General features: G+C 39.0%; 1 pseudogene and 1 gene segment (V, D, J or C); one reads left to right on the plus strand and one right to left on the minus strand.

Moving 5' to 3' along the window:
• Window positions 1–8346, plus strand: part of LOC107160896 — a 12940-nt gene extending 4594 nt beyond the window's left edge. The window contains 2 exon segments of the V gene segment in view: window positions 12–322; window positions 8332–8346. Of these exon segments, the coding sequence occupies window positions 12–322; window positions 8332–8346 (326 nt within the window).
• Window positions 8347–8544: 198 nt separating this feature from the next.
• On the minus strand, window positions 8545–9269 carry LOC107160897 (annotated as a pseudogene).
• Between the last annotated feature and the right edge of the window lie 6428 nt (window positions 9270–15697).

Consider the following 15697-nt stretch of genomic DNA (forward strand, 5'->3'; position numbering starts at 1 on the left):
CTTGTCCCCAGGTGTCCTGTGCCAGGTGCAGCTGCAGGAGTCAGGACCTGGCCTGGTGAAGCCCTCGCAGACCCTGTACCTCACCTGTGCTGTCTCTGGTTACTCCATCACCAGTGATTATGGCTGGAGCTGGATCCGTCAGCCTCCAGGGAAGGGGCTGGAATGGATAGGAAATATATGGTATAATGGTAACACTAACTACAGCCCATCCCTCAAGAGCCGAGTGTCCATCTCCAGAGACACGTCCAAGAACCAGTTCTCCCTGCAGCTGAGCTCCATGACCACCCAGGACACGGCCACCTATTACTGTGCCAGAGACACAGTGAGGGGACCTCAGTGTGAGCCCAGACACAAACCTCCTGCAGAGTGCCCAGGGCCAGCAGGGGGCGCTCAGCACACAGGAGCTCAGGTCTGCCAGGAGCAGGTGCAGAGGAGGTTTGGGGAAGGTTTTCTGAGTCTGGTCCTCTCAAGTACTCACTTCCCAGGGGAGCCTCTGTATTTGTGGCCTACATTAACTTTGATGGCTTTGAAAATGATTATTTTTTCACTTCATTTTTCTTTTCAAAATAGAACGTCATAGATATCTTCTTATTCACTGTGACCCGGTCATGCACACTCATTGACTTTAATGTCTCTTTCTCTCACTGTGCCTCCTCATTCTTTTCCTCTGTTCCCCAATTGCTTTGCCCTAGTTATTTTTCTTCCTCTTCTTTAGACTTTTTGTTAAATCAACACTGTATGTACTCTGTGTCTCTATGTACACTGTATTTTATATTATATAGTGAAACTCTATGCTGCTCTGTACATGTGCATGATCCATGGGACTGGCCCTTCACATCTGCCCAGTTCACCCCTGGCTCCTCCCTTTCTCTGTCCCTCCTCCCTCACCTTGGTCACCTTCCTCTTTCACTGATCTGTTCTATTATCTTGAGATTCCTGTTGCCTTTATTTTTCTTATTTGTTCTGTCTTCCCCATGTGAGAAGAAACACTCAATCCCAATGCTCTGAGCTTTCCTATGTCCCTTGTGCTAATGTTCTCCAGCCCCATCCATTTACCACACCTTCACCCTTCCTAATGGCTGAAGAGAGCAGCATTATTGGTATAATCCACGTTGTCTTCATTCATTCATTATTGATGGAGCAGGTGCCGATGGGGTGGGGCTGGACGCCAGCATCTGGGGCCTCTCATGAACCATCTGGGGCCTCTCATGAACCAGCTTCCTAAGGGAGCTCTACGTACATATTTTATGTACTGATCTGTGACTTATATAAAAGAAACAATTTGAATTTTTAAATTTTTACTTCTGTTTTTATTACCTCATCAAAATTATAAATAGATTGCATTTCAATTTGCCATAATAAAAAATCATGGGACATAATTTCCTTTTTTCAGCAACCTAACATTTCTCTCTCCCTCCCCTCCTCTTTACCCTTCCCTCCTTACTCTTTGTCTCTTCCTTTTCTTAACACATCTGTTTTAGTGATCTGTTTACATTAGTGCTTCCTAGAGCACATAAGGGGAAATCCACTGTGGTGTCCTCACACAGGTGCACAGGTGGTTGGTCAATTTCCTTCCACCTCCCCTCCCATCTCTGTCCCTCTTTCCTCTCCCTTGATCCCCTTCCTCTCCTCCCTCCTCCCTCTTCTATCTCCGTGGGATTCCTCCAGCCCTTTTTTCTCTGTTTTGTCTGGAATTTGTATTTCAGAGTAAACACTTGACATTTCACACTGTGAATCTGGATAATTGAAATTAACATGATATTCTCCAGTTCCTTCTATTGACCAGAAAATGCCCTATTTTCCCTCTTCCCTGTGGCTGGGTGAAACCCTGTTCTGCACATACACCAGCTCCCTTTATCCAGTCATCTGTTATGGGCGTCTGGGAATTCTCTGTAGTAGAGCTGTTGTGAGAAGCCCTGGTACAGACATTGAGGTGCTGTATAGCTGTGGTCTTCTGAATTTACTTCTTAGGGATAAATACCAAGGAGTAGGAGAGCTGTGTCATATTGTGGCTGTATTTCTGTTCTTTCAAGAAATGTGCATTCTGACTTTCTAGAATGGCTGCACTAAGTTGAAGTCTCACCAACAATACTTCCCTGGACCTCTTCCCACATCTTTGCCAACACATGTTATTATTTGTGTTCTTGATGATGGCCCTCTAATTGGTGTGAGATGAATTCTTATTGTTGTCTCAATTTGCATTTTCTGATTGCTAAGATTTTTCAGTATGATTTCCTATATTTGTTGGCTACTATTATTTTCTACTTTGAGAAGTCTGATCCATTCTTTGCCATTTACTTATTCAGTTATTTTTATCTCGTCATAAAGTGCTTTGGGTTGTTCACATATACTGGATATTAGTTCACTGTCTGGGGAGCAGGTGACAATGATCTCCCATTATGAAGCCTCTCTCCCACACTCTTGCTTGTTTCCATTGCTGTGCTGAAGGTTTTAATCTGATACTGTCCTACTTACTCATTCCTGGTTTTGATCTTTGCACTTTAGTAACCTGGTTGAGGAAGTCGATGTCTGTGTCAGCACAGAGGAGGGTTGGTGCAATATTTGATTCTAGCTCTTGCAGAGTGTCCAGTCTAATTCTTTGATTTCTGGCCAACTTTGAGTTGGGTTTTGCAGGCTGGGAGAAAGTGACCTAGTATAACCTTTCACATATTGATATTCAGTTGTCCCAGCTCTATCTATTGATTAGGCTGTCATTTCTCCAACATGATTTTAGAAACATTTTCAAGTGCCAGATAACTACTCTTATGTTGGTTTGTCTCTGTGTCTTCTACTCTGTCCCACTGTTCTCATGTCTGCTTTGATGCCAGCTCCATGCTGGATTTGATACAGTAGCTCTATCAAATAACTTTTTGTTTTATATTTTTTATCTGTAGTTGGACAAAATACCCTTTCTTATTTATTTTTATGTGGTGCTGAGGATCAAACCAAGGACCTTGCACGTGCCACACAAGTGCTCTACCACTAACCCACAACCCCAGCTGCTCTCTCAAATAATTTGAGGTCTGATGTCATCATATCTCCACGTTGCTCTTCCTACTTAGGATTGTTTTGGCTGTTGTGTGTTTGTAATTTCTCCACACAAATATTAGGACTCTTTTTTCTCTTAGGAATGTTTTTGGTATTTGTTGGAGATTTTGTGGTATCTGTGTGACACTTGGGTCAGTTTGGCCATTTGATATTATTAATTCTGACTGTTCAAGAACATGGTAGGTCTTCCCATATCAAAGTTCTACAATGTCCCCCTGTGGTGTTCACTGTTGCTATTATAGAAATTTTTCACTTCCTTTGTTGTATTTTTCAAAGTATTTTTAAGATTATTTTTTAATTTATTTTATTTTTTTAAATATATGACAGTGGAATGCATTCCAATTCTTATTACACATATAGAGCACAATTTTTCATATCTTTGTATATAAAGTATGTTTACGCCAATCCATGTGTTTATACGTGTACTTTTTTCATTACAATTCTTATTACACATATATACCACAATTTTTCATATTTCTCTTTGAATATAAAGTATGTTGACACCCAATTCATATTTTCATACATGTACTTTGGATAATGATGTCCATCACATTCCACCATCCTTTGTAATCCCCTGTCCCCTCCCTTTTCCTCCCACCCCTCTTCCCTATCTAGAATTCATCTATTCCTTTGATGCTCCCCCTCCCTACTCCACTACGGGTCATCCTGATTATATTAGAGAAAACATTCGGCATATATTTTGGGGGGATTGGCTAAATTAATTTAGCATTAACTTCTCCAACACAATCTATTTACCTGCAAATGCCTTGATTTTATTCTTTTTTAATGCTGAGTAATATTCCATTGTGTATATATGCCACATTTTTTAATCCATTCATCTGCTGAAGGGCATCTAGGTTGGCTCCACAATTTAGCTATTGTGAACTCTGCTGCTATAAACATTGATGTGGCTGTGTCCCTGTAGTATGCTGTTTTTAGGTCCTTTGTGTATAGTCCGAGGAGAGGGATAGCTGGGTCAAATGGTGGTTCCATTCCCAGATTTCCCAGGAATCTCATACTGCTTTCCATGTTGGCTGCACCAATTTGCAGTCCCACCAGCAATGTATGAGCATGTCTTTCCTCCCACATGCTCCCCAACACTTATTATTGTTTTTATACATAATAGCTCCATTCTGACTGGAGTGAAATGATATCTTAGAGTAGTTTTGATTTGCATTTTTCTAATTGCTAGAGATGATGAACTTTGTTTTTCATATATTTGTTGATTGAGTGTATATCCTCTTCTGAGAAGTGTCTGTTCAGTTTCTTGGCCCATTTGTTGATTGGGTTATTTGGGTTTTTTGTTTGTTTGTTTGTTTGTTTGTTGTTTGTTTGTTTTTGGTGCTTACCTTTTTGAGTTCTTTATATACCCTAGAGATTAGTGCTCTGTCTGATGTGTGAGGGGTAAAGATTTGCTCCCAGGATGTAGGCTCTCTGTTCACCTCAGAGATTGTTTCTTTTCCTGAGAAGAAACTTTTTAGTTTGATTCCATCGCATTTATTGGTTCTTGGTTTTAATTCTTGTGCTGTAGGAGTCTTATTAAGGAAGTTTGTGCCTAATCCCACATGATGAAAATTAGGGCCTACTTATTCTTCAATTAGACACAGAGTCTCTGGTTTAATTCTTTGGTCCTTGATCCATTTTGAGTTTAGTTTTGTGCATGGTGAGAAATAGGGGTTTAATTTCATTTTGTTGCATATGGATTTCCAATTTTCCCAGAACCATTTGTTGAAGATGCTTTTTTTTTCTCCAGTGCATGTTTTGGGCATTTTTGTTTAATATAAATTTTGTGGGTTAGTCTCTGTGACCTCTATTCTGTACCATTGGTTTACCAGTCTGGTTCCAATACCATGCTGTTTTTGCTACTATTGCTCTGTAGTATAGCTTAAGGTCTGGTATAAGATGCCACCTGCTTCACTCTTCCTGCTAAGGATTGCTTTAGCTATTCTGGGTCTCTTATTTTTTTCCAGATGAATTTCATGATTGCTTTTTCTATTTCTGTGAGGAATGTCATTGGAATTTGGATCATAATTGCATTAAATCAGTATAGTGTTTTGGTAATATGGTCATTTTGATAATATTAATTCCGCCTATCCAAGAGCAAGGTAGATCTTTCCATCTTCTAAGGTCTTCTTTCACCTCTTTCATTAAGTTGATTTCCATGTATCTTTTTTTTTTTTTGAGGCTATTCAGAATGGGGTAGTTTCCCTCATTTCCCTTTCTGAGGATTTGACTCTGATATATGAAATGACTTTGATTTATGTATGTTGATTTTATATCCTGCTACTTTGCTGAATTCAATTACTCATTCTAGAAGTTTTCTGGTGGAGCTTCTTGGGTCTTCTAGGTATAGAATCATATCATAAGCAAATAGTGCTAATTTAAGTTATTTTTCTATACAGATCCCTTTGATTTCTTTGTCTGTCTACTTGCTCTGGCCAGTGTTTCAAGACCTATGTTGAATAGAAGTGGTGAAAAAGGGCATCCCTGTCTTGCTCCAGTTTTTAGAGGGAATGCCTTCAATTTTTCTCCATTTAGAATGATGTTGGCCTGGGGTTAGCATAGATAGCCTTTACAGTGTTGAGATATGTTACTGTTATCCCTAGTTTTTCTAGTGTTTTGAACATAAAGGGGTGCTGTATTTTGTCAAATGCTTTTTCTTCGTCTATTGAGATGATTGTATGATTTTTATCTTTAAGTCTATTGATGTGATGAATTACATCTATTGATCTCCGTATGTTGCATCCCTGGGATGAATCCCACTTGATCATGGTGCACAATCTTTTTGATATGTTTTTGTATTCAATTTGCCAGAATTTTATTGAGAATTTTTGCCTGTATGTTCATTAGAGATATTGGTATGAAGTTTTCTTTCTTTGATGTGTCTTTGCTTGGTTTGGGGAGCAAGTTGATATTGGCCTCATAGAATTACTTTGGAATTACTGCCTCTTTTTTTTATTTCCTGAAATAAATTGAAGAATATTGGTATTACTTCTTCTTTAAAGGTCTTGTAGAATTGGCTGTTTATCCATCCAGTCCTGGGTTTTTTTTTTGGTTGGTAAACTTCTGATAGTGTCTTCTATTTCCTCACTTGATATTGCTCTGTTTAAATTGTGTGTATCTTCCTGACTCAATCTGGGCAAATTGTATGACTAAAGAAATTTATCAATGCCTTCAATGTCTTATATTTTATTAGAGTATAAAGTTTCAAAATAATTTCTAATTATCCTCTGTATTTATGTAGTGTCTGTTATGATATTACCTTTTTCATCACATATGCTGGTAATTTGATTCTCTCCTCTTTGTTAGCATAGTTAAGGGTCTGTCAATTTGATTTATTTTTTCAAAGAAACAACTTTTTATTTTGTCAATTTTTACAAATTGTTTCTTTTATTTCAATTTCATCTCTAATTTTAGTTATTTCTTGCCTTCTACTGCTTTTGCTGATGATTTGTTCTTTTTCTAGGGCTTTGAAATGTAGTTGAGGTCATTTATCTGTTGACTTTTACTTCTTTTAAGGAATGAACTCCATGCAATAAACTTTTCTCTTAGTACTGCTTTCATAGTGTCCCAGAGATTTTGATATTTTGTGTCTATGTTCTTATTTACCTCTAAGAATTGTTTAATCTCCTCCTTGATGTCTTCTGCAACCCATTTTTCATTCAGTAGCATATTGTCTAGTGTCCAGGTAATGGAGAAATTTTTATATTATTTTATTTTTTGTTGTTTATTTTCAATTTCACTCTATTATGATCTGATAAAATGCATGGTAGTATCTCTACTTTTTTTTATTTGCTAAGAGTTGCTTGATACAGGTTGAATATTCTATATGTGTCAGTTAAGTCCAAGTTATTGATTGTGTCATTGAGATCTATAGTTTCTTTATTCAACTTTTGTTTGGATGTTCTGTCCAGTGATGAGAGAGGTGTGTTAATGTCACCCAAGATTATTGTGTTGTGGTCAATTTACTCTTGAACTTTGGAAGAGTTTGTTTAATGAACATAGCGGCACCATTGTTTGGGACATATATATTTATGATTGTTATGTCTTGTTGGAGTATGGTTCCCTTGAGCAATATGTAATGCCCATCTTTTTTTTTTGAGTCACTGTTTTTTTTTTTTTATTTCAAAAAGACACTTGTATATCCAGTATCAAAAAAGTCGCACTGTTTTTTATCTTTCTCCCAACTGGCCCCAAGGAGACCACAACAAAGGAGAATACACTTTAAGCCAATCAGCTGCAGGATGTACAGACCTCACAGAAACCTCACCTAAAGTGGGGGTTGGGCTGGGAAAGAAACTTTGAAACATCAGCACACTGCCAGCCCACACTGCCAGCCCACACTGCAGGACCCTCACAGTCAGGTAGGGTGACCAGGTAGCCCAACCTGAAAGATGCACTTTCTAAATAACATAAAATTTTAAAAAGTTGTGTACATAAGCTATTCAAGATTCTCCATCACTGACTGATACAAAGCGAAATGAGATGGCACTTTTAGATAGAGCAGCTTCAGAGCCAGAAAAGGTTGGTGAGATGAGTTTCATATGGTGAAATCAGTGGCCAAAACATACTTTTCTTTCTTTCTTTCTTTCTTTCTTTCTTTCTTTCTTTCTTTTCAAGCATGCAGGAGAGCAATTAAGTGGTCACCACAAGATTAAGGGGCTCATGGTCCATTCTTTGACCATTTGGGAAGTAGGTAGAGATGGGAGAAAAATTTGGTTTCAGGGCTAAGATTATGGCTCAGTGGTAGAGCATTTGCCAAATATGCACAAGGCCCTGGGTTCAATCCCCATAACCAGAAAAACAAAAAAAATCTCAGAGGTCTCACCATGTTAATTTGGTCATTTCTGATAAAAAAAATAAAACAGAATCATGTTGTCTAAAGATACCTTAAAGCTAAAAATAAAACAAAACCTGAATGGCAAGGTTTTCATTTTTTGGAGAACTCCTCTTGGAATCACCTTTCTGGTTTGGCCAGTACTTTGCATAGAGCAATGGGGTTTGCCATAGTAGAGTCTTTCCTGGGCTCTGTTTGGCCCTCAATAAGGGAGGCCCATTCCTCTTTTCCTCCTCTATGGAGAGGGCAATAGGGATTAGGCTGGAAAGTTACCTTCCAAAGTGAGAAGGGAATTAGAGTGCTGCTTCAGAGCTATGAAATTATTTGGAATGTTTACAAATGGTTACTGTAACAACAAAAAAGTAATTACAAAGTGTGTACATCACAACGTGCTTTTAGAGACACTTTGCGTTGTGCTCACATTCCCTTAAATGCTGTCCCCAAAGGTGCTCAGCCTCTAGCCCAGCTGGAATCTCTGGGAAGAAGCAGAGACAGTTTGGTGAAAAGGACAATGGGGTGGGGGTAGAGGAGGTGTTGGAAGGAGAAAGCAGCCTTCCAGTTAAAGACCACCCTCAGTTTCAATGTCAGCTTTGGGTTGGCTGGCCTCCGGTGGAGTCAGGGTCAGTGGGAGGAGCAGCCACAGGGTAGGACTGGTGAGTCTACATCTCGTTCAGGTCAAGGAGAGTCTGGGCCAGCATCCTTTTTGTACAAGGTGCTCCTCATTGGTGCATTTCAGCTTATCTTCCAAATCATCAGTTGTCTTTTCCAGTTTGGCAAACTCAGCACGGGTCTCTGCCTCCTTGAATTTATCAGTGAGAATATTTATTTTTTCTCATATTTGTCTTTTTCTTATTTTGAGAGACTCTTCTTCAGCAGCATTCAGACACTCAGGTTCTGGTCCATCAGTCTTATCTGCTCATCCATATCTCAGCAACAGGACTCTGCCAGCTCAGCTCGTTCCTCTGTGCATTCGAAGTCTCCTTCAGTGATCACTAACTTAGGAGCCACCTCTTCATAGGCCTGCCTACTTCTTGTGCAATGTGCTTAGCTTCTTTGAGTTGGATTTCCTGGAGATCCATCTTTTATTCATCTTTTAGGGCCCGGTTTTCAGTAACCTTCAAAAATCTCTCACTCTCATCCGCAGCTTTTCTGCTTCCTCCAGCTTTTGCAGGGCAGTAGTGAGGTGCTCCTGAGCACGGTCCAGGGCGGTAGTAGGCGCTCCTGAGCATGGTCCAGGGCAGTAGTGAGGTGCTCCTGAGCAAGGTCCAGCTCCTCTTCAGCCAGTTGGATCCTGCGTTTCAAGGAGTCTACCTCAGCCTGTTCCCAGGCTGCCCTTCTCCCTCATCTTCCTGCTGGAGGTGCCCAGCCCTCTCCTGGGCATCATCCACTTGCTGCTGCAGAACCTGGATCTTACACTTCACCACCTCGACAGTGGTGATCCCCCCATGGCGCCCACCCAGCCACTTCTGATATCTGCCTCCTCTGCTCAGTGCTGCAGCCACTTCTCACTTGTAATGTCCATCTTTGTCCCTTTTGATTAACCTTGGCTTGAAGTCTACTTTATTGGATATGAGGATGGAAACCCCTGCTGGCTTCCGCAGCCCATGTGAGCGATATGATTTTTCCCAACCTTTCACCTTCAGTCTGTATATGGCCTTTTCTATCAGATGAGTCTCCTGGAGGCAGCATATTGTTGGGTACTTTTTTGTTAATCCAACTGCTAGCCTATGTCTTGTGGTTGGTGAGTTAAGCCATTAATATTTAGGATTATTATTGAGACATGGTTTGTATTTCCAGCAATATCTGTTTATTTTTGTTATTTAACTTGGCTTGTTTTCCTCTTTGATTAGTTTTTCCTTTAGGGTACTACCTCATTCTTCTAATTTTCATTGTCATTTTTCATTTCCTCTTCATGGAATATTTTGCCAAGGATGTTTTGTAGTGCCAGTTTTCTAGCTATAAATTCTTTTAACTTTTGTTTATCATGGAAGATTTTCATTTCATCTTCAAACCTGAAGCTTAATTTTGCTGGATACAAGATTCTTGGTTGGCTCCATTTTCTTTCAGAGCTCGATACATGTTGTGGCAGGATCTTCTAGCTTTCAGGGTCGTGTTGAAAAATCTGCCATTATCCTAATTAGTTTTCCACTATTTGTAATCTGATTCCTTTCTCTTGTGGCTTTTGAAATTCTCTCTTTATTCTGTATGTTGGGCATTTTCATTATAATGTGCTTTGATGTGGATCTGTTGTGATTTTGTACATTTGGCATCCTTCTTGAAATTGGATTTCCAATACATTCTTCATGTTTGGAAAGTTTTCTGATATTATTTCATTGAATAAGTTCTTCATTCCTTTGGTTTGGACCTCTATGCCTTCCACTATCCCAATAACTCTTCAATTTGGTACTTTTATGCTATCCCATATTTCTTGAATGTTCTGCTCATGGATTCTTACCATTTTCACCATGTGGTCCATGGTCTATTCAAGATGATTTATTTTATCTTCATTGTCTAATGTCCTGTCTTCCAAGTGGTCTACTCTGTTGGCCATGCTTTCATTTGAGTTTTTAATTTGGTTTGTTATTTCTTTCATTTCAAGGATTTCTGTTTTTTTTTTTTTTTTTAAGAACCTTTATCTCCCTGTTGAGGTGATCTTTTCCTTCTTGGATTTGTTTATGTAGCTCATTGTTGAAGTGAACTTTCACTGCTTGTATTTGTTATATTATGTCTTCTTTTGAGTTTCCAGAACATTTTAATCATGTGTATCCTGAAGTCTTTCTCTGTCATTTTTCTGCTTTAGCTGCCAATGATTCTAATGAAGTGTTGCCTTGACTTGTTTGTGGTTCTTTCTTCCCATGTCTTTTCATGTTGCTCATGTGTCTTCCTTTCAAGCTCTGTGGGTATAGGGTTTTTGTTTTTACCCTATAGATTTGTAGTGCTCTTGTAGTGTTCCAAGAGCACCCCTTTTTGGGGAAGGATAATGTTAATAGGTCCCAATATCAACAATATATCACCTATGAACAATTTGTTATTATAAAGATATTTACAGCTTTGTTTCAATGTCCAGAAATGTTGGATTCAATTATTATTTAAAATATAATCAGTAGTTTCATAAAAAGGTTTACAGTTTCTGGCTGTGGACAATGATCTGGAGGTCAGGTGTAGGATGACATGCTACTCAGATGGAGATTCGATCTGAGAACCACACCCACAGAAATGGCTAGAAAGGTTTTCCAAGTAGGAGTTGTTCTGCTTCCAGTGCTGGGATTTCTGTTGAGGTGGGGGAGCTGGGAAATGGCCTTGTGTTGTGGATATGTAGCAGCCCAGTAACCAGTGTTGGAGCCAAGTGCAGTGTGGAGTTCTGCAAAGGTGCTGATAGGTGGTTCTGCTAAGCCACTTGAGTGTCATGCATGAGCTAGAACTGCAGGCTTTTGGCCTGAAATCCAGAGTCCGACTCGAACACAGAGGCTCTGATTTCGGCATGGTGGTCACAGTACTGGTGATTTCTGTGAAAATCCACTGTTTAGGGGTCCTCTCATACTCTCTGAGATGTTGTAGTTGGACCAAGTGAGACCTGGGTCATGGAGTGTCACAGAATGGTGACTCTTTCTGGCCCACCATCTTGATGTCTGTCTTAAGGTTATTTTGAATAGGACCATTTTCCTGACTTTTTTCTCAGCAGACCTATTTTAGTAATATAAGAAAGTGGGTTACTTCTGTATGTATGATGTATTTAACTACATTGCTAAAGTTGTTTACCAGATCTGGAAGCATCTGATGAAGACATTGGTCCTTCTATTTATTGGATCCCACCCCCTGCAAGCACATAGTCAGACTTCTATCTTTCCTCTGTAACCCTTTAATTTCCTTCTCTTGCATAATTGCTATGGTTATGAGTTTTTAGAAACTATGTTAACAATGCAAACAACCAAAGAAACACAGAGATGGTTCCTAGGAAACATAAAGAAGATTGAAAAATCATGAAGGAACTAAAGTTAATAAAAAACAAAAGACACAAACCAAAACAAAAATAGAATTAAAAGACAAGATATGGCTACTCTGATATCCATAAGATTATTAGAGACTATGTTGAGAAATATCCTCCAATAAACTAGAAAAACTTAAGAAATTGAGGAAATTCTAAACACATGTGACCCACACAAATTGTAGCACAAAAATATAAAAATCTAAAACAGAAAAATATCAAGCAATGAAATTGAAACGCCATTAAAGTTATTCCATGAGAGAAAAGCTCAGAAAAAGATTCTTAGTTAATTCTAAGTGAAGTTAAAGAGAGATAAGACCAATCTCCTCCTAGTATTCTGTGAAATGGAAAAGGAGAAACATTAAAAAATCATCCTAAAAATCCAGTAACACCCTGGTACTAAAACCAAACAAACACACATCCAAAAAAGAAGACTTCAGACAAATAGCATTGATCAACATAGATATATGGTTCCTTAACAAAATATTTACAAAATACATTCAAAAACATATAAGAAGGTGGTGACCATGAGTATGTGGTCACCACCACAGGGTTGGGAGGTTGGCTCAACATAGACAGATCCATAACGTAAATATCCATCAGTGATTCACCACATAAATAGAGGTAAGGACAAGAGCACACCATCACATCACAGGTACAGAAAAGACATTGGACAAACTTCAGCACCCCATCATGTTTAAACCACTGGAGAAGCTAGAGGTATGAGGGCCTCATCTCGACCTTCTAAAAACTACATATGACAAACCCAAAGCCACCACCATACTGAATGGGAAAAAAAAAGAATTCCTCTTGGCTCAGGACAGGGACAAGGATGTACACTTTCCCACTCTGATTCTGCTGGGTCCCTGCACTGCACACTTTGACACAGGAGGTGTTGAGAGCCACAGCCGAGTTGGGATGGAACCTAGCATTTTGCCAGTACTTTTGAGTTCTTGCGGAGTTCCCATTGAGTTCCCATTGAGTTCCGGTTGAGCTCTCATGGGGATTCCTGGAGAGTTCTCATTGGTTGGTGAAGTTACGGTGGAGGAAGTTCCTGTTGGTGTGTGGTGTCCTGGAGAAGGCCGCGTGGGTGGCATTTGGGGGAGTTCAGAAATAAAGTTTGTTCCTGCTTGAGTGGCTCATGATTTGTGCCCTGCCAAACTGTGGCATTTGGTGGCCCGTGCAGGGAACGCCTGAAGCTTGGGGGTAAGTAAAATTGCTTGCCCCTGAGGGAAGGCGAGAGAATGGGTGACCATTTCAAAAAACAATGTGTTCTTGTTTTGATTTCTTTTGTTTTTGTTTCAAGCTTCCTATCCCTAGAAATTTCTCAGGCAAAATGGGAAAAATGGTTGGCTCAAGGTTTGAAGTTGTTCAGGCCTGAGGAAGAGATAGAGATAGACCACGAAAATACATTTCAAGAAAATAGGAAAATTGATACAACGATTTTTTGTTCCATTCTGTTTTGGTTTTGTTTTGTCTTATCTTGTTGGGTTGTGTTATCTGTGTAGTAGATTAGAAATTAGTAAAAAACAAACCAAAAGAGTATTAAGTAAATTGTTAGAGGTTCAGACCATGGAGAAAGACATTGTAGATCAAGTAAACAAGAAGGTCTCTTGATCTAGTCAGACAGAAGAAGAAAATTTAAAGGAGGAAGAACTATCATGGAAAATGTTACAACAGGAGGTTGCTACTAACACTTTTCTATCATCAGAGGGCGTAAGTGTCCAACCAACAGCTCCACCTATGGGGCTCCCAAACCCATAGTTGATAGATGGGATCCTGAGACAGGACCTCAAAGATTAGCATGCCCTGTACGTGAGCAGGAGGGCAGTGAATTCACCGTGCTATAGATTTCAAAACAGTGAAGCAGTTAAAGGAGGCAGTAACAATCTATGGTCCCCAAGCACCCTTCACTGTAAGCATTGTCGAATCCATTGCCAACTTGGACATGACGCCAGCAGATTGGGCTAGTATGTGTAAAGCTGTGCTAAATGGAGGGCAATATTTGTTATGGAAGGTTGCCAATGAGGAATTTTGCATGGAGATGGCTAGGGAATATGCAGCAGCTGGTTATCCTCAGAGAAATCTAGATATGTTGTTAGGAAAAGGACCTTATGAGGATCAGCAGCAACAAATTAGATATGATCTTGCTATCTACTCACAAATTGCTGCAGAAGCAGTTAGGGCATGGAAGACTTTACAAGGACATGGAGATTCACAAGGTCAATTATCTAAGGTAATACAGGGAGCTAATGAACCTTATGCTAACCATATTTGGCAGATGGACGTCACACACTTGCCAGAATTTGGAAAATTAAAATATTTGCATGTTACAGTTGATACTTCTTCCAGATTTTTGATGGGCTCCCTTCATGCCTGAGAAAAAACTAAAAAATTTTGCTTACAAAATTTTGCCACTGTGGGCATTCCAAAACAGTTAAAAACAGATAATGGTCCTGGCTATACTTCTACCTCTTTTAAGCAATTTTGCTCATCATTTGGCATTACTCATATAACAGGAATCCCATACAATCCACAGGGACAAGGCATAGTTGAAAGAGCTCATCAAACTATTAAAATGTACTTATTAAAGCAAAAAGAGGGAATTGGGAAGGGGTATATATCCCCCAAAGATAAACTTAAAATAACCCTTTTTACTCTAAACTTTTTAAATTTGGATTCATCAGGGCTTAGTGCTCCGGAAATGCATATGTGTCCAAAAAATGTACATAAGCCTAAGGTACTTTGGAAGGATATTCTAACAGGACAATGGAAAGGTCCTGACCCAGTGATTGTCTGGAGTCAGGGTTCTGTTTGTGTGTTTCCACAGGGAGAACAGCAGCCGATTTGGATTCCAGAGAGACTAACTAAAGCAATTTCTACAGACCAAAAAGAAAATGACTTGGCTCAAATCCATAACAGCTGATATCCAGAGCTCCAGCTTGGCTATTCTTACATCTGCAACAGTGGTTCTCCCACACCTGGAGGCTAATGAATAATGAACACCATTAAAGCCTATTTCAAGTGTAAAAAACCTTGGGGCTTGCTTGTGGGAATAACTTCAGACCCATTATGCAAGTTACAGGAAAAAGGATGGGATATCCAAAAAAGAGTCAAACCCAGATGGTAACCAGGATGTCTTTTTCAATATCTATTTTATTCTTGCCTTTTCCCACATCATAAAGTTCTATTTTATTTTTTGAGCTCATTCAGACCTAGGTTAATGTTTTTCTGATAAGTTTTATTTTTTGACTGTGGATTTTTTAATCATTGCAATGGAGATTTCACCTGTGTAAATCTATAAGGCCTTTACTATTGTTTTATGTGTTGTATGTTATGTGTGCACACATGTGTTTTGTGTTGTATGTCTGTATGTGCATATGTCCATAGATCATATATGAGGAGATCTCATGAAAAAATGGATCCAAATATTTTTATTATTCAAGTGATTTAAATGGTTTAATTTAAATTGGGTAAACAGCTGTTGAGGATTGTTTTAATATGTGAACAAATAAGGAGGTTAACAGATCTGTTTGTTTACTTTCACTTTTCCTTTTCATTATATTTAATAATTCTGTTCAGGATAATGTAAATTGTTCAGAATATTGTTTTCTTAGTACCTGTTGGAATGTTATGTATTTTTTTTTAGCCATCATTGTCAGAATTCCTATCTTCATCCCAGTGCCGGTGAAGACAAAGATAAAACCAAACTACAGCTTCTTTGATAGCTATCACAGTAAACTGTATAAACTGATGCATCAATGAATAATAACTCAACAAGTAATGCTCAATCAAGGAGTCAATTTACTTTGGGAGGAAATGGACAT

This window comes from Marmota marmota, unplaced genomic scaffold, assembly GCF_001458135.2.
Source record: "Marmota marmota marmota unplaced genomic scaffold, marMar, whole genome shotgun sequence".
In the NCBI taxonomy this organism is placed as follows: Eukaryota; Metazoa; Chordata; class Mammalia; order Rodentia; family Sciuridae; genus Marmota; species Marmota marmota.